The following is a 21,065-nucleotide window of genomic DNA, read 5'->3' as shown; positions in this document are numbered from 1 at the left end:
ACAATTCTGCGACCCTTGAAACACACTGGTGGCAAGTCCTTCACAGCTTCTCCAAGACTTTGTACACATTACAAAAGTGCAGGGACATGAACTACCTTCATCTCGTGACACCAAGAACTGAAAGAAACAAACTCCAAATAGCTTTGAAAAAGCTACAAGCGTGTAACATCTTTATGTTGGTCCAGAGGATCCCCACTTGCTGCCTCAATACATGCCACAGTTAAAGAGGTGAGAGGGTATTTTAACATCGCTCCTTCTCTTTCATGACAGGTCTGTTCTGATATTTTTTTCAAAAACCACATGGAGGGAAGAAACTTCAGACAGGTGTTGTTCTCCTGTTGACCATGTTGACGTGGAGTCCTTCCTTAAATTCCTTCTGAAGGAAGTTATGGACCTGCAGAAAACTGGCTTCTTGGTCTGCGTTGTAGCTGGCGGCTGTTGTGACCTTCAAGGGCTCTCTGGAAAGAGTGTACATGGAAATCTCGTTCATGGGAATGGTGCTTGCTATCTTCATGCCAACCGGGGAAATGTCTCTAGATGGAGAAGGCTCTGTGGATCGAGAACTGGACCTGGACCTCCGCCTCCTGTACCTGTAGCTTGGCATCCTGGCATAAGGAGAACTGGAAGAAGTCTTAAGGAATTCCCTCTTGGTCTTAAACCTCAGCTCTTTGTTCTTCTCGATATAAATGTTCACAGCCAGAACACCTATGGTTTCGGCCACGATAAAAGACAAGGCTCCAAAATAGAAAGACCAACCGTAGTTGTAATGGTTCTTTTTGTCCTCATCTCGCTTATCACTTGGGTCACCTGCATTGCTTGATATGTAGACAATGATCCCTATGATATTACTTAGTCCTAGAGAGAGAAAAACAGAAGTCAGCTGTCATGTGGCTGGGAAATTAAAAAATTCAAGCCATGTTACCTTCTAGACAATAAAGACTATGACCAGGAAATTTCATTACATTACATTTACTCTTTTAATCTGAAGATTTCGTTTGTCCTTGAAAAACAAAGAATAAACCCATGTCGTGTTCACAGTTGCTTGCAAAGATCTTAAAAGATTCAACAGGATCTGTCCCCATTTCTTCACTGACATGATGGGAAAGAAGTAGCATATGGGAACTTGCTAATATTGTTAGTAATAAAAATACATTTTGAGCTCAGGGCTAAGGCTGTTCACCTTCATCAAGACAAGTTCTCTTCCACCTTGCTGAATTTCCATCTGAATGCAGCACACTTAATGTGAGCTTCAGGGAAGTCTATTAACAATGTGGATGACTCTCTTGGACATTTCTAATTTGGAAAGCATACTCACCTAGCATAGGTGAGCTTTTTCTGTTCTCACATAAGAGGAGGAGCCGGGATGTAAGAGATGCCTGATTCATGCTTCCATTCAGGCATCTTAATTTAGTACATTTTAAGTAGAGCAAAAACTGGATGCTACAAGCTTTAGCTTCCTGCAATTTCTTTTTCAAGAAAAATGATAGTTTCTCGAGAATTCGCATTTTGAAGAGCTTCAAAAACATCTTTTTTTTTCTTGAGAAATTTGCCCAGTATGATGTTGGTCATGCCCTCAACCCAGGAAAAGGATAGAGGAAGAGATGTGTAACCCAGTTACTCCGTGGGAAAATCAGTCCTAGAAGCTTTGCACCCAGCCAGAAGGCTCAACCTCACTTGTTTTCCTTGTGCTTGCCTTCATCGATAGTGAGCAAAAAAACAGGATTTCCTGATTTGGATATGAGCAGCTCAGCAGCATAAAGCTGCAGGAGCACGTGACACCCACCTGCAATGAAAATGGCTTGAAAGAACTGGGATTCTGGGGAAGAAATTCAGGAAATTGAAGAAGAGCTGTGGATGTGATACAGTGTCCTTCTCTCCTAGGTGGGCTGGGAATCGCCCCATGGTATTTTTGGCCAGGCCAGGCCATGCTGGGTCTTGCTGATGGCTTCCCCACCAGATGAAGCTGCACTTATGCATATTTCAATCCAAAAAGGCAGCGCTTCTTAAGGATTCAACTTAAGGAGAACATACCTGCTGCGACAAAGAGAATTCCAGCGCTGAGAATAATGTTGTTTTTGCTGTTGTAAATCCTCCCTGCTCCAACACAGAGCCCTCCCAGCAGCAGCAATATTGTGCTTAGAATGGGGAACACACTGGAGGCACGGACAATGCCTGCAGGGGAGATAGGAAGCAAACACAACAGACAGTAATCATTTCAGATGCCTCCTCAGGTGCTGCTGTGGAGACTGTAAAGTCTCCAAACCCCAAATTTTGCTGCAGTTACCACTGATTCTGCATTTGTGGGCAGGTGTGGGGGAGCCGAGGTGGGTGGCCAATGTAGAAGAGCTACCTTCATTTGAGCAACTTCAATCTCTTGAGTTTCCTCCTGGGAAATCCAATGTTTTTGCCTTAATGTGATGCCACCAGAACATTTCTGATGAAGCACAAGGTAAATGACAGCCAGCATCACGCAGCGGGCAGCACTGAAATATTTATGAACTGGCGATGAACTGTGCACCGTTAGGGGACAGCCTCAGCAGAGGGTCTGTTGCACGTGTGTAAGAAGAGCAAAGCACAGCTCTTGGAGTTTGTAGCATTTGTGTTAGCAGTGAGCTAATTACTCTTTTTTTTTTCTTCTTCCCTGTTGAGTATTTAGGACTTTGAAACCTTTCAGGTTTCTAAGGAGGAAATTTTAACAAGTGTATCTCAGACGTTTGTGTTTCATTTCCTGACAGCTAAATGGAGTCACTTAAAATTTTGTGTGCTTCAGCCCGTTCATCAGTATGGGCTATAAAATCCCCGCACAAGGATCTAAGCCACTGCATCTAGCCAGCCTTCAGACCTATGGGACATTATGGGGCATTATGCGGCAAGGCAGCAGCTGAAAGTGGAGCAGACAGCACTGGTGTCAGGACATGCACAGGGAGGATGGGGGACCCCAGGGCTGGGGGTATGAGGAGGGAAAACTGCCAGCAAACAGCATCTGGGGCCGTGGGCTGCTGCAGTCCCCTTCGGGTGCCATCTTTCTGGGGACACACATGGTGCTGCTTCCTGAGGAGGAATGGCCAGATGCTGCTGCTGCTGATTTCTCATTTGACTTCTGATGGCGGTGGCGTTGCCAATTTAGTGAATTGCTTTCTAACGATTCCCCTGGTGACCGGTGGCAAAACTCCCACAGATTGCAAGAGGGACAGGACTGGGCATTTAATAACAGCAGCGCTTTTGTGTGTGCTGCAAAGCCCCTGGGAGCCCCAACGACAGGCCCAGGGCTCATTAGGACGGTGCAAACATAAAGCAAAGAGACAGTCCCTGCCTGGGAAGCTTGTGCCCGTATTGATCTGCCACTGTGTGAAAAGGACATCTCCTACCAAACCTGGCAACGCTGCTGCACGTGTCCTTTGCTGAGAGGGAATGTTCTGGCCGGATTTAACCCAGCTCAGTTGGGTGCTTTCCTGTTTAGAATGAGTCTTGCAGTAATTGGCAAACCCAAGGAGTGAGGGTGTCAGGTCACGGATGGATGCATGCTGAGTGCTGAGAGAGCATTCCCTTGTGCTGGGTGCGTCCCCGTGTGTGGTCAGAGGTGGAGGTGCTCTGACTTTTGGGTCACTTTTTGGGGTTGGTTATCAGAAAAAGACTCTGTGCTCATGGACACAGAAGCACCTCAAATCACTGTCTATTCGTACCCCAACAAAAGGCAGCATAGGATTGAAATTTGCTGTGGCCACATTATCTCCTTATTTTTTCCTATACTTCATCTTTAAGCTGTTTGTAACGATTTAATAATGACTGTAGCCTTCTCCAGGGAACCTGCTTTAATTGGGGGTTGGACGGGGGGATCCCTCCAACCCCTACAATTCTGTGATTTCAAAGGACTTCTCTAAACTGCTTCGGTGACAGTATGAGAAGAGACTTGACAGACATGCTGTGCACACGGGGTGGGTTGTACCACATCTAGTAAAAAGCCCCAGAGGTAATTTTTCTCTATTAGTTAATTAATGTGAAGAGAAACAAAACATACTGTGTTCTCTTGGGTACGATGGCTACTTTCAGCTCTGGAATTTAAAAGGAGTACTCATAGGTACCATGTAGAATTTACATATGTCTCCCAATACTGGTAATAAAATGACAGCAGATCAAAAAACATTAAGGGAATCTGGGCTTTGCTTTCTCCCCTGCTTCCTCCTTGTTTACCATCCTGTCCGTTCGCATCGGCCGTGCTCTGTGCACTGACACCTCAGGGAAGCATTGCATGGGCTGTGCCGTCAGCCACGAGGCTGTGCTTGGCCCCACGCTGCCTTCCTGCTGCAAGCAGCCACAGGAGCTGAGCAGGAGGGCTTACAGCATCCTTGCACGTGTTTGCAGTCACTGCGGCCACTGTTCCTTTGGTTTTGCAGGGAGCAGACTGAGTGCAGAAAGGGTGAAATCCGGACTGCTGCTCCTACTCACGCCCTGGACTGAAGTTCCCTAAGATTAGGCATTTTTTTTCACTGATTTCAATAGGATTTCGAACTAGGGTGTTCTGCTGATGATATTCTGTTCACATTTATCTGAAGTCTAGGCCAGGTTGGTATCTGCAGGGCAGGCTGAGAGCCCACGTGCTGCCCTCCCAAGAGCACAGGGTGCACACAGGGTTGGGTCAGTGCCTTCATCTGAACACAACACAGATGAGAACTGTGCTTTTCCCTTTACCTTCCTGAGACAAAAATTAGGGCTGTCCCGAGCCAAGGTCTTGTGCAGAGGAACAGCTGCTGGTCCTGATGGCTGATGTGGGGACAGGAGCTTGCAAAGGTGTTGCAGAGGGAGCAGAAGTGGGAAGGAGGATCTCACGTCTCTTGTGAGCAGGATGCAAACACCCTTGTTTCTGTGCCTGGTTAGACGAGATCTGTCTCTCATTAGATGATATGTACATTTACATTTAAGCTCATTTATTCTTGATTTAGGTATATAACCTTCCAGTAATTTCTAAATCATCTGCATACATTTCATTTGAAGCGGCAGTTTTCCCTCCTGGAGTTAAAGCAGAGGTTCCTGCTATCCGTGCAGAGCTCTAGGGGTGAGCTCAGACCTAAGGGAGCAGTAGCTGCATCCCAGTATTGCAGGAGACACCAAGGGTTGGGCCAACTTGCTTTTAAGGTTTGTACTTAGTGACTCCTGAAAGCAGCTTTTAGGATCATCAGTCGCAGTATGCTTACAAACAATTTACCCATCTCCTGTCTTACGGAGCGGCTGTTTTTCCCATCCCTTCCTCCAAACAAAAATGACATAATGCACTTTTATCAAGGTGCTGCTTAATTCATCTTTCTTTTAAAGTCCTTTTACCAATGATGTTTCTTTCCTAAAGCTGACTTGGCATCAATTTAACATTAGTTCCAAGGCTTTGTATGAAAGATAAATGCAGCCGCGCTCACACTCTGCAAGCCTGCCTTTGCCCAAGCACTGCAATCACGTCACCCCAGCATCATGACTGATCTAAATTGACAAGAGGAAAGATGAAAAAAGATCTGGGTTTTCTGGTAAGCACACTTTTCAGAAAGCCCTATTTTTCCTCCTTCTTGTCTTAGTAAACAGAAGTTGTTTCCCAGAAGTGAGCAGAAGGACAGAGTGGTTCTCTAAGTGGTGTTTCAGGTAATTAATAGCGGTGTAATTGAGGAGCATTTTGCCTCGCTGGATGTCTCAGCCAGCAGCCATGCTCATTGCTCCCTGAAGCTTTCCCAACACCTTGTGTACTGCAGTTTCTTTCTCTTGCAAAAGGCATTGCTTTCAGCTTCGCTGGGCAGCTCTTTTGCACAAGAGAAACAACAAGGTAAGACAGCCAAGGGAAGGGGAAATCTAACTCAGATTTTGCAGGATTCATGAAGTTTCACACTCAGGTTTCAAGATGTTGTATCAACCGAGCGAGCCGTGGTCAGGAGGAAGTTGGAATGAGTGCCATTATTTCAAGCACTGTGTCAGTGGATGGAAGTACTTCTGTGCAGGCTTTCCTACCAGCAGTGTGAAACAGAGCATCAGTGGCCAGCTGCCATGCAGGGAAATTGCAGCCCACATTCCTGCTGAGATTTTGCTGTTATCTGCAGGAATTTCAGCTTCCTTCCTAAGCTGCAGCAATTTCACTGCATGGGAGGTGGTTTGGAGCAGCTGCAATGGATGAGGCTTGCATGAGGACTGTGTCTAAGCGACAGGAAAATCTTCCTCATGGGCAGGAACTCACTCCTCAGATCGCTTTTGGTACAGGAACAAACTAAATGCTTGCTCTGTAAAACATCCTCTCCAACCTGGGAATGCTGTTGTTTCCATTTAGAATGTTTCCGTGTAATTTTAAGAGAATGGGCACCAAAATGGTGTGAGTTCCATGCATGGAGGAAATCCTTAAAATAGTGATCTCTGAGGGCTGGGCTCTTGCAATGAATAATCCCTCTCTTGGGCTGTTAGCTCTGTGTACCAGTGCTGCTTTCCAACTTACGGAGAAGGTATTCTGAGCTGTCATGGTCGTAGTCGTTGTCTTCAGGGAAGTGGTTGATTCGGAAGCAGTGTCCTTTGTAGATTCCTAAATGAAAACAAAGCAAACAACACATATTTAAGAGAAGCAGATAAAAATGCCTCTGTCAGCTCTGCTTTATTCCCTTTCCTCTTTCTATAGAGTACTCTACTTGTGCAACTAATTTGCCACTGATGTTTCATGCCATCAAGAAACCATCTCTTAGGTTATGAATTTGGAGCAGGTTGACCAGAAGCTCAGCAGCAGGAAAGGACAGCAAGGATTCCTCTGTTATTCTCTTAAGTCTGCCACTAATATCCTTCTCTTGAGTTTTTTAATCTCTCTGTGCTTTACTTTCTCAGCGCTGTTCTTATCTTTGTAGGACACCAAGGCTGCAAAGCTGCTTTTTGTTCCTAGCATGGCTGTCCCTGTGGGTCCCTGCCCCACAGCATGGGCTGCATAGCAAGACTGGGCACCAGAGTCATGCTCATCCCCGTGAGCTGCTGCTTTCCTTATCAGAGCTGCTGGATGTTGAACTGTCTGATGCCTCTTCAGTTGGAAAACAAGTCCATAAATCTCCTCCTGCTGCGACTTCAACCCGCACGTCCCCCCACTCGAGGTTGGTTCAGGTTTTAATGGCACATTTGCTCAGCTAACTGGTAGCCCATGCAGAAAGCCAGGCTGTGAGCATGCACTCCTGAGACCCACAGGAACAATGCCAGGTTGGATGGGTGAACAAGGCAGAGTGTTCAGCACTTTGTCCACCTGCATAAAGGTTTGCATCAGTGTTTTATCTTATTTTCTATGATTTTGCAGAGCTGCAGCCGGTCTCAGCTGGGCGCTGTGCCTGCTGCTGCAGGAGCTGCGTGGGGAGGTCTATCTGAGAGCTTCCTGCAGCAGCGTGGCCCTGAGGTGTGATCCTGCCTTGCTGCTTTCATTATTCATTAACCAGCGCTTTGGTGCTCAGGAGCATCCATCACCCCGGGTGAGTTATCTTCCTTGCTGGAGTTTTGGTACTTACAGCTCTAGCTGGCAGAAGGATTTAAAAACCATCACTTAATACGACTTTAACAGAAGCACAGCTGCAGTCTGTAGGATATAACCGTGGATTTATTTCGCTACCTATTACCAATGATTACAAAGATCTCAAAAGAATTACTAATCCACGGGATTTCAATTGCACCCTCTGAGTGTCAACTGCAGGTTTGCTACTACAGTGCATTTAATTCTTCCAGCAAATGATAGATCTGCTCTAACTGTGGGAACGGCTCTGGCTTTCCCTGTACAGCATTTTGGGGCTGTGAAGAACACATCAGGGCTTCTGGTGCAGAAGGCAGTGCCATGCCAGTGCTGACCCACTGACACATTCCCCTCACGTCCCCCTGCCTCAAACTTGGTCCTGCATGTACCCCAGCAAGCTCAGATTTTAAAGATCCAGCTGTTTATTTTTATGGCAGCTCACACAAGGAAACCTCTCCTAGCATAACAGAGCCTCTGAGATGGGATGGACATTTCTAAGAGCCTTTTCGTTATAATAGGCAAAATTAGAGGAAATACACTCAGAGTATGAGTATGATTTATTTTCCTTCCTGTGCAAGAAGAATAAATAGAAAATAGTCTTCTCATGCTAATATCCTGTGGAAATAGGCCTTTCAATGACACTCTGCTTCTGTGCATATAGGTTGGACTCCTGGGCAGGCTGTATTTCTTCAATAACTTGTAATTCAGTTGGTTGAATTTATCTGGAGTTAGTAGAAAAGCAGAAGTTTCACAGGGAACAGAACTCTCATAGTTGCTCCTTATGAAGCTTCATTGCTTGGGCATGGGCAGCAGCCCAAACAAATGTCCTGCTTCCAGAAATTCAATTAAAAGACACAAAGTCTGCAAAACCAAATTCCCCAAGCCTCTGGTGTCTGCAGCGCTGATGGATTGTGGGAGGGTTTCAGCCTCCGTAAAATGGCCGTATGTTATTAAAGTTTGGAATGAAATGGGCCCCTTAGCAGAACTTTCTCCTGCAATGAGGCCATGGAGCCATTCCTTCCACTGCAGGGCTGAAATGTGCCAGCAGGACAAGGGGGATTGGGATTAGCAGTGTTTGGCTTTCTCCTGGGTTGTAGCTTTGACCCTCTGTCCTTTATACCCTGAGCCTCTACCACCAGGACTAGTAGAGGTAGAAAAAGATAATCTGTCCTAAGCAGAAAATTCTAGAAGAGCTTGAGAATTCCTTTTCATTGGCAGCTTTTAGGAATATGGAGGTTGATCATTCTGACCAGCCACAGCACATGGCTGTGAAATTTGGATCTATATCAAAGCCTGGGAATACAAAACATTCCACCTAATACTTTTGCTACAGTTGAGATCATGGATATTGGTTCAGGGTTCTCTCTAGTGTCTGTAGTGCTTGATAGCTAATGACAGCAACAAACTGGATAATTTTTTTCCATAATCCTAATAGGTGTCATGTAACTCAGTGACAGCTCATTGAATCCTCAGTGAGGCTTGAAGTTGCTATCAAGAGCTCTGATGATCTACATCCCTAAATTATCAAAAACATAGTTTTGCCAGAATATGCAAGAATACCTTTCTTTTCGTAATGATGGGCTTTGAAACTCAGATTCGGAACAAACTCAAAGTAGCCAGGCTGGAAGCTGTTGAAGCAGTGGTTGGTATTTAAAGCACAGCATCAGTCATACTTGTACTTAAATACAATACAAATACCCGACTTCCCTCGGGATCTGGCAGTGTACTCAGTTCCATGTCCTAACAGGTAAAGCAATGCAAAAGAACAGCAGCCGTGAAACAGAAGCAGCAGAAAAAGGAAATGGCTGAATTAAATTCAGCAACAACCATTCTGCAGTGTCTACCCAAGGTAGGAACTCCTGGAAGCTCTTCTCAAGGACTTTGTAGGGTATGTCTCAAAGAAATGCATAAAATCACGGAATTATTAAGGTTGGTAAAGACCCTGTGACATCCCTAAGCTCAACCCCAGCCCACCCCCATGCCTACTGCCCACATCTCTGTGGTTCTGGAACACCTCCAGGGATGGGAACTTCCCCATCTCCTGGGCAGCTGTGCCAGTGCCATTTTCCACACCAAAATGTGATGTGGAAGGGAGAATTTTTGTTTGCACGAGCACAGGAATACAGTCTCTTATATCCTTTGGAGGGGAAGATGGAATATTTAACTCATAACTCTGTATCCACTAGAGAGAGATAAATAAACTGCAACCACTGCCTAACAGATATTAAAATATTGAGAAGCACTTCTGTATACCTCTTGAGAGTAAGATAAAACATCCCAGCGAGACGCTGTAAGTATTACGCCTTTCTGTGAATGATTACTGATATGTTTAAATGATGCTTTTATAAATACAAACATTATAATGCATTTTTTTTCTCCTCATAATAATAACTTCATTCTGAATGTAGAGCCAAGACTCAGGATCTGGGTTAATGATGAGGAAGAGGCAAATTTTCTGAAGTGCTGCTGATGTAAGAATGTTTTTTTCCCTTGGTTGCTGCATACTTAGTTGGCATTTAAAAACTAAGAGTTGTTTCTGACTCGGCTTCACTCTGTGTTCAAGGGCTTCTTCCATAGGATTAGCACCTCCCAACCCCACTAAGTGTTCAGATACCTATAATTAGAGTGTGATGTACTCAGATAATATGATAAGGGGGTAAGCGTAGAACCTAATCAAGATTAAGCTTTGTTTTGGGCTTTGGGATCTCAAGTTCATTGAGTTTTCAGCAGTAAATCAAAGTAGTGATCTTAACTTATGACAGCATGCTGCTTTCTCCTTGCTCTTCCTCACATTCTCCTTCAATAACACAGCCTGTACTGTTGCAGAAGTATTCAGCGGGGCTATATTTTTGGATCACTGAGAACAATAATGCTGTAGGAGGCAAGCTCTGACCAACCTTGTTTTTTTTAACATTGGATGCATCCTGTGATTACATCTCTGCTAGTCATACCATCAGCCATTGCTTTCAGACTGCCATTTCCCATGGTTTGTGTTTGTCAGTGACAACATTCCCTGGTGCCCTGGAAGTGTTTGCACAGATGAGCTCTGGAAGACAGAGCGCTTCACGTCTGACAGTATTTGCCCAAGCTGTATTTCTCTTCCCCACCCCTCCCCCGTAATTTAGAGAACCACACAGCAGTGTCTTTCCAAAACATACTGCTCTGTTGTCATTTAAAATAGGTTTCCACCATGCAAGATGCTAGCAGCTTTGCAGCAGAGGACCTTGTCTGCAGGGTACTTCTGTCAATAGCAATTTCCGTCTCCCTGCTCTGAGCACGAGCTTTCGGGAGGCAATATCTGATAGCAGTGGGAGACACATGAGGATAAATGGGGCTAGCTGCTGCCTCCTTCTCCATCAGCAACTTCTGCAGAGCTGGTGCTCGGTTAACTATTTCATCTACCAGCTGTCTCACCCACCCTGTTGGTAAGACTGCAGTAAAACAGCACTCTGGGGACTTATTTGTGCTGCCTTCCTTGTGAGACACCAGGCATTTGCTGCCTCCTTGGGTCAAACTCTCCTGCCAACACGTCACATTCCTGTAGGTCTTGAGCAGCTACAGATACCCAGAGCACACCCACGCACACTATTAATAGAGTAAAGCAGAGTTTTCTCCTTAGGGAGGGTCTGTTGATGGAATGAGTGCTATGAATGTCAGCTGCAGAAGTGGTCGCATGGCTGCACCAATTACCTGCAGGCAGGTAGGGACAGCGAGCAGCTGCCCAGCATCACACGGAACAGCTGACTTCTTTCTGGCAAATGGGGGTCTTCAGGGATGGTTTGAAGACGTGTAAGGAAATGACTTACAAGATCTTTTGACAGCACGTGTTTCCAGAAACAGGGGATATAAGCTGCAAGGAGCTGACTGCGCATTAAAGGGGGGGCAGTTGGCAGGGAACCACTTCAGTTCTGGAGCAAACCATTAGCCTGATTTACTGCAACACTGGGATATTGGAATGTTTAGCTGACAAGCATTCTGAACGTATCAGCACAGAGCAGGCTGATTGAGACCATCTCAGCTCTCTGCCAGCCATGCAGAGTGGGAATTTGTAACAGAAGGTACCTGAACACAGCGTCCATCTGAGCAAATCCACGTGGGACTGGGTTTCCTTAATGGTACAGCTTTGCTCTGTCTTTGACCAATGTGGAGATCCTCTATTTATAGGGAGTGGAGTGCTGGGGCTGCCAGGAGAGCACAGAAACAGTTCGGTGCTTTTTTCCTTAGGAAGACTTCTCTGCTGACAACTCCTGAAATCTTTTGCAGTGCTTATTTGAGCAGTAGTGAGCAAAGGAGAGCAGGCATGCCAAAAAATGTTCCCCTCTGCAAAATTTATAGCACAGCATCTCTCTGTGTGCTGCGTTCATTTCTTTGATTTTTTACCAGTGCAAGCCCACTGCCTCACTGGATTGACACACAACCAGCAAACACAGCCACTGAATTGACCTTCTCATCATTCCTCTTGTAAAATTACTGCTGTAGGGAGGAGTGGGTGAGGCATCTCCTTTGGCTTTCAAAGGAGGTGATGGTTAAATAGAGGCTGTTGTGGGCCTGCCCTCTCCGTGCTGGCCACAGGGGACAGAATTAGATTTTTTCCCTGTAAATTGGCACGTTCTCTGTTCATTTGTCCAGAGCTTGATGATTTATCTCATGCTGTTTGCTGACAGTTTCACAGGTCTGTCCTTAAGTCACTCGAGCGAGCAGGCTCCTATGAGCCTGTGCCAGAGGATGCTTAATGCTGTCACTGCAGAAGAAATCATGAAGTATTGATGCAGGTCGTGTGCAAAACACACCCCAAGTGAATTTGCTACCCCACACCGCCGCCTTCACTGCCAAGGGGGATGGAGCCAGCGGAGGAAAAAGCCTTGGGAGGTTAAACACTCATTTACTGGGCGTCTGCCTTTGGCCATGGCAACATCCCAGTGAAGCTGGAAACTTGAAGTATAGGTTGTTTTTGAGCAGATGCTGGCTGACACCTCCTGAGTCCTGACAGTCAGGGAGATTTTTGTCCATTTGACAGCTTGTATTTTTGTTTCCTCCTGAAGATGAGTTTGATGAGGAGCAGTGCTTGTACTTGGGGTTACTGTCATGTTTTTGCCAGGGTAGGTCTTGCTTCCAGAAAATGCTCAGTATCTAAGAAGATGGATAAATATTGTATTTCTTGTTGTGGGGAGCTGAACCGCTAACTTTAAGGAGCAGAGATGAAGGGCCAGATTCTGATGTCAGTGTTATAAACTCACCTTGTAACAGCGATATCCAAATCCCTTTGTTTGCTCCCACTCTAACAAAATGAAAATTATTTTAAAACGTTGAAATGTATGAAATTTGCCCCACTTTCTTCCTTAGGAGCTGTCAGCTCCAACAAACCCTTTGGGTTCTTCTTTTGATCTATTTTCAATTGTTTGGTGGGCAAAGTAAAACTCCTCCTCCAGGCTCTTCCTTTTTAGCTTCCTGCTGTGACATGAAGGCCCCCTCCTGTCCCCCCGTGCTGCCTGCAGACCCTCTGCTGCTCACTGCTTCCCATCCCTCCCCTTGCTGCCATAGGAATAACTACCAGCTGCTCTTGCTGCCTGCTCCATCTTGCTCTTCTTTCAAGTTTAGGATGGCAATGCACTATCCTTTGTGCTTTCTCCTGCAATGGTCTCAGAACACAATAGACACGTAGGAGAACACACTTCACTTGGGCTGGGAAGACATCTGTTGGTGAGTGATCCCTTCTGGTTATGGCACAAACAATAGTGCTCACTGAGCAAATATTGATATGCTGCAATCCGGGTTGCGACGCACTGATCATTGCTGCGTACTGTCTGGCAAACAGCTCCAGGTTCTGGGTAACCTACATGAGAAAGCACCCAGGGAAGAGCCTACAGAGGCTTGGTTTCATTCATGAAGGCATACACAGCCTCAGCAGCCAACCTTCTGTCTTCAGCTAGGCAAGTATCAAAGAAGTTGTGGATTTGTATGCCATAATACAGAATGAACAAATGCAGAAATGATGCTTTGCCAAAGACTGCTTTAAAATTCTACGACGGCCTTTTGTTCCCTTATAAGATTTTATCTGGGATCTTGAGTGATATTAGGAAATCTGTGGCAACCAAACTCATTTCCCGAAGATTCACCTCACCTGCACATCTGGGAGCTAATAAACCACAGCACAGAGTCTGGCTGCTGTCCTTTGAATTCTCTTCAGTCATTACAAAACTGCTGCCAAAAGTACTAAGCGTCCTTGTGCTACCACAATGAATACCAATGGTATCAGGGAAATGTAGGGCAGCAGCAAAGTAGATAAGATTTGATTGTATGTTACACATTATTTTGCGCTACCTCATTTCCATTTTCTTCGAGCACTCTTCTCATAAACCAGTATTTTGGCCACAGAAGTTATGACAGAGGTTATTCAGCAATGCTCCTGTTCCTTTCCCAGCTGCCTTTTCTCAGCCAGGCTGCAGATGAAATAGTGCACTGCATTATTCCACCCCAGCAGTCCCTTCATGCAATGCTGAAAACCGTCTTGTAACCATTTTCAATTTCTTCCTTATTAACTATATCCATTTGTGCAGTTCTCTTGGCTGGGAAACGTGGGGGGAAATTTTGTGTGGTTCTGTGACTTATGTGTCTTATTATGTTGCCCCTTTTCATGGACCTTATTGAGGGAATGCATTTGTGGCTTTTTCTTTTTTTTTTGTAGGAAGAATCACTGACATGCTTTCTGCCCTGATGTTTTGCATCTTGTAAATCATCTGCATAGGAAAAGAGGGGCAATTCCTCCGCCTGGATATGAACAGTGGTGGCTGTGCTGCTTGAGGAACTTTTTGCAATCAGAGCTAACTTAGCCCTGCCACAGTAAGTGTTCCCATGCCTGGCTCGGTCCCAAGAGACTGTCAACATTTCTGGTTGTCGTGGGGTTGTTAACTCACTTTTCTGTCTGTTTTTCTATACAGACAACGGCCCCACTTTCTGTGCTCTGCCTTCACACCTCGTCTCATCCCGCGTCTCACGCAGCACTCCTTTATCCCAGCAGCCCAGAAACTTGTCTCACCACTCATCTCCATCCTTTGCTCCGCTGTCACTTTGCCAAGGCTGGTTTTGGGTGGCTCTGTAATCGTTCTGTTAAAATCATTTGGAGGCTGAATGGAAACCTCCACTCATTTTCTATTTTCTACCTTGGCTAAAATTGGTCTCACATGCCAGGAGCTGGTGTTGGGTGAGCATCTTCACCCATCATGAATTCTAACTGCAAGTCAACCTCCAGCAAATTTCCTGCTGTTTATCACATTCTGGTCCAAAATGTCCTGAATTAAAGAGGTACTTGGTAACCAGTTGGTACAGTACATCAGAGGCCAACCTGTTACTGTAACTACCATCGTACCTCCAACACCTCAGACAGCAGTGGGAAATAAAATGTGCTGCCCTGTATGCTAGCTAGGATTCAAATACATCTTGATTTGGACCAAAACTCACATTTCTCCCCAACGTTCTTGACCCTGGCATACATTCACTGGTATGAAATTTGCTCATTCAGGCAGATTCTTGCCAGTCTATCAATCATTACAAGAAGGCTGAAATGCCAAATTTTACCGGATGCAATTTTGAGGACAGATAGTCATTTTGTCTGATGAAGCGTTCATATGCTGCAAAATGACAAATTGTGTTTATTTTCACATTGTCAAACTGTGCTTTTTTTCCTGTGTTGGCACAAATGGAATGAAGTTTCCCTAAAGGCATAGTTTGGTTTTTATCCATCTGGTTTCCCTTACTACAGTAAGTCATCAGTTCTCCCTCATTAACATGGTGATCAACCAGGACTTGATGGTTTCACCTCTTGCAATCACAGCATGTCTATGAAGCCTCTATCATGGCTCATCACTACCTGGGGGAAGAATTTAAGGAAACAGACTTTCACATCTCTTCAAAGTCCCTAGTGAGTTTATAATTTGAGACACAGACAAGGTCACATCTAGGGAATAAGCTCTGCTGTGGAGCAGATGAAGTATGGCCAGTACATGCACGGCGCTTTGTCCCCTATATCTTCTACCACCTCAACTTTTATACATCCGCAGCCTTGAGCTGTTGTCTTCTCATTCTCAATTTGTGCTTTAGATTCCCTTTAGCATTAGAATCATAGAAGCATTAAGGTTGGAAAAGACCTCTAAGATCACCAAAAGTCCAACCATCCACCTACCACAAATAATGCCCACTAAGCCACGTCCTCAAGTACCACTTCCACAAATTTCTTCTGCAGTTGCCAAACAGCAGTCTAAAATTTAAGAAACTGGGAAAGTCTGGGGTAAGGATGCACCTGACATTGTCTTCTGTGATGGGCAAAACCTCCATATCTAGTCAATAGGAAAAGAGTATTGATGCTCCTTGTGATATCTCTTCATGTAGCAGAAGCTCACAAGTCGTCACGTAATTACTTCTCAGCTCACAATGAATTATTGTCTGCTCTAATAGCAGTGACGTCTAAAACTGAACTCTTCATTTTGGCTTTTCTCTGCTCAGCTCTGTGGGAGCCAGTTATTCACACACTGCAATGGTTTTCATGAAAATAAAAAAGAGAGAGTGTTACAGTGGAAAGTAGTGACAAAGGAGCTCATTAGTTTACTGATAAGGAACACACAGAATATCTGGACACTCCTGAATCAGGTAATCATTCCATGTCTCTTCACTCCCTTGTGATTTATCATAAGTTGGTGGCATTTGGAAAAACAATTAGATATTGAAGAAGCAATAGGGAAATTTCAGTCCATAAATCATTTTAATTGAAGGCAATGCTTGCAATATGCCTGTCTTCATAATGCTATGACCTTGAGTTGGATCCGCATTCATTTTGGAGCATGTCTTCCTCATTTCTATGCCAGCTTGTTGAGTTATACATAGAAGCAAAGCCTCTAGAGATTGATCATGCACAATCAGTGATGCGGGACTGAAACAAGGCAGATGATGACAACAGGGAATCTAAAGGTTAGGAAAAAGGAGTGTATCTGCCAGGCCCTGCTGATGGCTGGGACTGGGAAACTCAAGGCAAAGGTTTCAAAACCATCTGCACGAGGTATTAGTGGAAAAAGGAGCATGAGGCTGCTCACAGGCTTGGTGGAGGGTGCATCCCTGAAGCAGTCTCATGCAGGGAATGGGGTGGGCTGGTCAAACACAAGGTCTGGGGGGAAAGGCAGGGGAAAAAGTAAAGGGAGCATGGAAGAATGGAGGAAGGAAAGAGAGCTGAGGAGGAGGGTGGTGGTGTGTGGCTGGAGGCAGGGAGAGGGTCTAGGAGGAGAGTGGGAGCTTGGCAGATTGGTGGTGCCTGCGGAGGTGGGGACCAGATGGCAACACGGGTCTTCCCTGGGCCCCCCCAGCCCATGCTTGCCTCCCTGTGCAGCTCCCCATGGGCACCCCCAGCAGTCGGCACTCACACTGCTGCCAGGAGGTGTGGGCACGAGGCACTGCCTGATGGGAATTCACAGCCTGGAACTTATAATTCCTGGGTCTGATTTAAATACTTACAGTTAACAAATGACTCAATAAATAAAAATGTTAATGGCTACCAAATAGGTCTGTTTAAATGAGCAGAAGCAGAAGGGATTTCTTTTGGATCCTGCACCTGAAACTTTCTATTTTCTAATGCAAGCGAAACAATGACAAATAAAAATGAGACTGTAAAAGTAGCGTGACCTCCTTAAGCTTTAATTATTCATTAGAACTCTTTTCTTCTCTGCTGAGATTGAGCAACATATTTAAGCAGGTTTCTCCCAGGTTTGCAGAAGATGTAGCTTCCATGTTACATTGGCTAATAAATGCCACTAAGCACAATGGCCCAACAGAATTTGTGGGAAAAAAGCATTTGGGAAAATGTGTTCAATGAATCAGAAGTGCCTTAATCTAGTCAGTCTTGAAAAGCAAAGCGTATCATGCAAAATTACAATGCACTAAAGCACAAATGCATGAATATTTTATTGCTGAGAATTCCGAGTTCACGTTCTTCCCTCTTTCAGTACCTCAGACTGCATTTTACTATACAGTGTTTTTCCTGATTCGGGGAAGGACATTGCTGGGGATAGCTCTGGGCAATCCAATCTGGGACTTTAAATAATGCATCTGAGAGTCCCAGCCCTTATCAGCATCAGGCATGTCTCCCGCTGTAATGCTGGAGTGCTCCTTTCTTTGTGCTGTCCTAGGGTGACAGGGAAGTGCCCAGGAAGGTGCCCAGCTAGGAGAAGAAAACTGAGGGATCTTCTTTTTGCTGTAAAGTATTAACAACAGGCAGGTGAGCTGTGTGCCTGGCTCCATCATAGCCCTCCCTCTTCGTCCTCCTTTTCTCCAACACCTTCAAGGTATGGAACAACCACTGGGGTGGGGTGGGACATGGTCACAGCCAGGAGCTTTGGCTGAGCCCCCTGCAAGTTGTAGGGCTGACTGTTCATTAGCCTTGAATACCTAAGTATTGCGCCTGTGAGGATTAGAGCCTGTCCTTTTATAACAGCATCCTGGGGACTGTTTCCTCCTAAGTTTTGAAAGCAGGACAGGCCCAGCTTGTCACCAACTTGGTGAGTCTTCCCGAGAGGTATGCAGCTGTGCCTGCCTGGGAGCCCTGCCACACTCAGGGTGAGATTCACAGCTCCTCTCCTCTTCAGACACCCACCTGGAGTGATGCAGGGCAGAGCCATGCAGCATCCACATGGCTCTTTGGGGTCCCCATGCTGAGCCCCCCAGCAGCTCACGTCCCCTTCCCTGCAGCCGTGCTGGCAGACAGGGGCAGGCAGCCCAACGGCAGATTTCCAACACCCGCGTCATTTAACGGGGCCGCATTCTGGTTCTTACTCACGCTTTACAACTCAGTGATATGCTGCCAATGTATTTTTGCCAAGGAGACAAAAATATGTCTCCCTTCCCACTCCCGCATCCTGCGAGGAATCTCGGCTGTGTGCAAAGAGACATAGATATGTGTGTATTTGGGGGGGTATATGAAGTTTCTCATAATTTACTCTCCCATTGAAAGTCTGCCTTCTAGCTAAGCAAGAACTGTTTTCTCCATGTGTAAATTTGGGTAGAAGAGCCTTACTTTGTGCTGAGCAGCAATGGCAGCATGTGCAGTGGGAGACTGAAGCCTCTTTATCAGCTCTGTGTTCCAGAGTCTTCTTTCCAGGATGGAGGCATGAGAGTTTATAAATAATTTGGGGCTTTCTGGGCTGAAGAGCCCTATATTAGCGAAGTGGTCTAATAATGGACAAAGACGAGAGGCATAATCCTTTTAAGGTGAGGATCCCTCTTCAAGCAGAGCTCGAATCTCCCCAAGGGCCAGAGAGATTCCAGGTATTTAACATGTTAACTTAAATCAGTTTTCGATTAAACAGGGCTCTCCCACACAGCCAGGGTTTTGGATTCTGGCTATGCTCTCTGCGTGGTTTGAGTACTTTAAAAGCACTTGGTAAGGAGAGGGGGGGGGCTGGAGGCTTTTCTACGCTTCAAGGCAACTTTGCAAACTTCACGCTTTTCCTGCATTTCTTTTTCCTCCTTCCCCTCCCTTTTCCCCCAAACCTTGCATGACTTCAAGGCATCAAATGTTAATGAAAGTTTGCCAGGCTTCGAGGTCTGTGAAATGGAAGTTAAAAATTCTGCGCTATAGGATGGCTCTAAAAATACTCGGTGTGTCGAAATATCGGCTCCAGCAGCTCCCTGCACGCAGTGCTGCGGATGCATCAGACCTCTCACTCCTCAGTAAGCTCTCAGAGTGTTGTCCTGGTGATTATAGATCACTGATGATCCACAGAGTGAATTCACCAGGCTACGGGCCAGCAAAGCTTCCTTGAAGGCAAAGATGTGATGCTTAGCTCTAAAACAGTGCTCCAAGACAGCAGTTATGGGGGTGCATGCCAGGTGACTCCCAAAGTGACAGCCATCCTCAGGGTGGGCTGAACCTGAAACACCAACCCTAAGGTTTTGCAAGGCCAGATGCCATTCCACTCATGGTTTGGTTCTTTGCTGTCCATTATTGTGCAGGGGGGCTGGGTTTGCTAGCTGGGTTTCTACTTTCCACACATGGCAAGACCTAAATCCTCCTGGGATCTGTTCCTTAGGCCTTCCGAGCAGAGCAGCCATCCTATGGAGATGTGAAAGCTGCATGCCTAGGATGATCAGAGCTCACATGTCTTGCTTACAGGAGAATCTCCCTCTGGAGGTGTAATGTTGTTGACTTTAGAGAGTCATGGTTAGTGGGCATGGCAGGGATGGCTTGATGAACTAGATGATCTTACTGCTCTTTTCCAACCTTAATGATTTTATGATTCCATGACTTCTGAGGGCACATTGGAGACCCTGTCCTCCCCTTGGATATTAGAGCATTCCTTTCTTTATCACATAAACACCTCCATGACCCGTGCTGGAGTGGCTGTGAAGAACCAACCCATGGGTTGGGCCAGGTCAGGTCTTGTGCCAAACCCTGAGATCTATGGTGAGTAACATTTCAAGGAATAACCCTTCTTCCTTTAAGGATTATGAAATAAATGTGTGCATATTGAATGAATTCAATCTGCCAGTATGAACTGAGCTTTTGGAAAGCTTAAAGGTGTGGGTTTGTGTGCATTAACTGTGTGAGCTAAAGCACAAAAGGAAAATGCTTTTTCATCCTTATGAGCTTCTGTAAATGGTGTTCCTTTCTTAGGAGAGTAAACATAATGTTAAAAAAAAAAAAATTAATAATTTAAACCTTGCAGGAGAAGTTGCAGGAGCTATGGGAACCTCTGAAATGATAAATGTATGAATTCATTCCCCTGCCACTGTGGGATTTTAAATTAGTTTCACTTTTCTTTTATTTCTCCTTGTTGACAAGTTGGGCTGTGTTGCTATCTACCGAGAATGTTTCCAGATAAGAAAATCTTGAAGGTCAAAAATTCTATTCTTAGTTATTCTCGTCTAATCTTCTTGTGTTGGTGACAATGTGCAGTGATCTCATGTCGCCATGGGTACCTGAATCATGCCTGTCTAGCAGCTTCCCCTTGCTGTTGCAACTAAACAAAAAACAAAAACAAAAACAAACAAACAAACAAAAAAGAGATGTTTAAGGAAAATGTCATGCCTGGTGCAAGTGGACTGGAAGAAATGCTTTTCTTGAAGCAAGCCAGTGATTCCACATACTTCACCCATACACAATTTGGGGTGATTAATTAATTTGTGCTCAGCTGTGCCCAGTGAGAATTTTGCCACAAATGCTCCAGAATGCAGACTGAGTTCCATGTGTTATCAGTGAGAGTTGTAATGCCTATGAGTAGATTGAAATGGCCCCATTTCAGATGGGTTGCTTTGTCCCATGGCAGCCTGGACGAGCAATCCCAGACGCAGATGTAAAAGGACCAGCATCAGGAAACCAGAGAAGTGTTGCAATCCAGATTAAGGGGGAGAAGTGAGAGCAGCATCTGCCCACAGCTGACCCCAGCAAGGGCATGGCAGGGAAGCACAGAAGCACCGAGACATTTATGTTAAAAGAAAAGAGGCAGCCTTAATTTTATGCTTTTCCATGTTTCTGCAGGTTCAGTTCAGTGCTCTTACACCTGCTGGATGCAGCTTTCCTTGTTTTGTAGCA

At 45.4% G+C, this 21,065-nt stretch overlaps 1 protein-coding gene across 1 annotated transcript in view; it reads right to left on the bottom strand.

Moving 5' to 3' along the window:
* Positions 1 to 293: 293 nt before the first annotated feature.
* Positions 294 to 21,065, bottom strand: part of CACNG4 (calcium voltage-gated channel auxiliary subunit gamma 4) — a 35,319-nt gene continuing 14,547 nt past the window's right edge. The window contains exons 2-4 of the mRNA XM_003211530.4: positions 6,461 to 6,544; positions 2,032 to 2,172; positions 294 to 855 (exon numbers count right to left, since the gene is read on the bottom strand). Of these exons, the coding sequence (XP_003211578.2) occupies positions 317 to 855; positions 2,032 to 2,172; positions 6,461 to 6,544 (764 nt within the window). The 3' untranslated portion in view covers positions 294 to 316. The remainder of the gene's footprint in view (positions 856 to 2,031; positions 2,173 to 6,460; positions 6,545 to 21,065) is intronic.

This window comes from Meleagris gallopavo, chromosome 20 (assembly GCF_000146605.3).
Source record: "Meleagris gallopavo isolate NT-WF06-2002-E0010 breed Aviagen turkey brand Nicholas breeding stock chromosome 20, Turkey_5.1, whole genome shotgun sequence".
Taxonomy (NCBI): Eukaryota; Metazoa; Chordata; class Aves; order Galliformes; family Phasianidae; genus Meleagris; species Meleagris gallopavo.
Note: the sequence above shows the minus strand (reverse complement) of the source record. Positions and strands in the feature narration are given on the sequence as shown.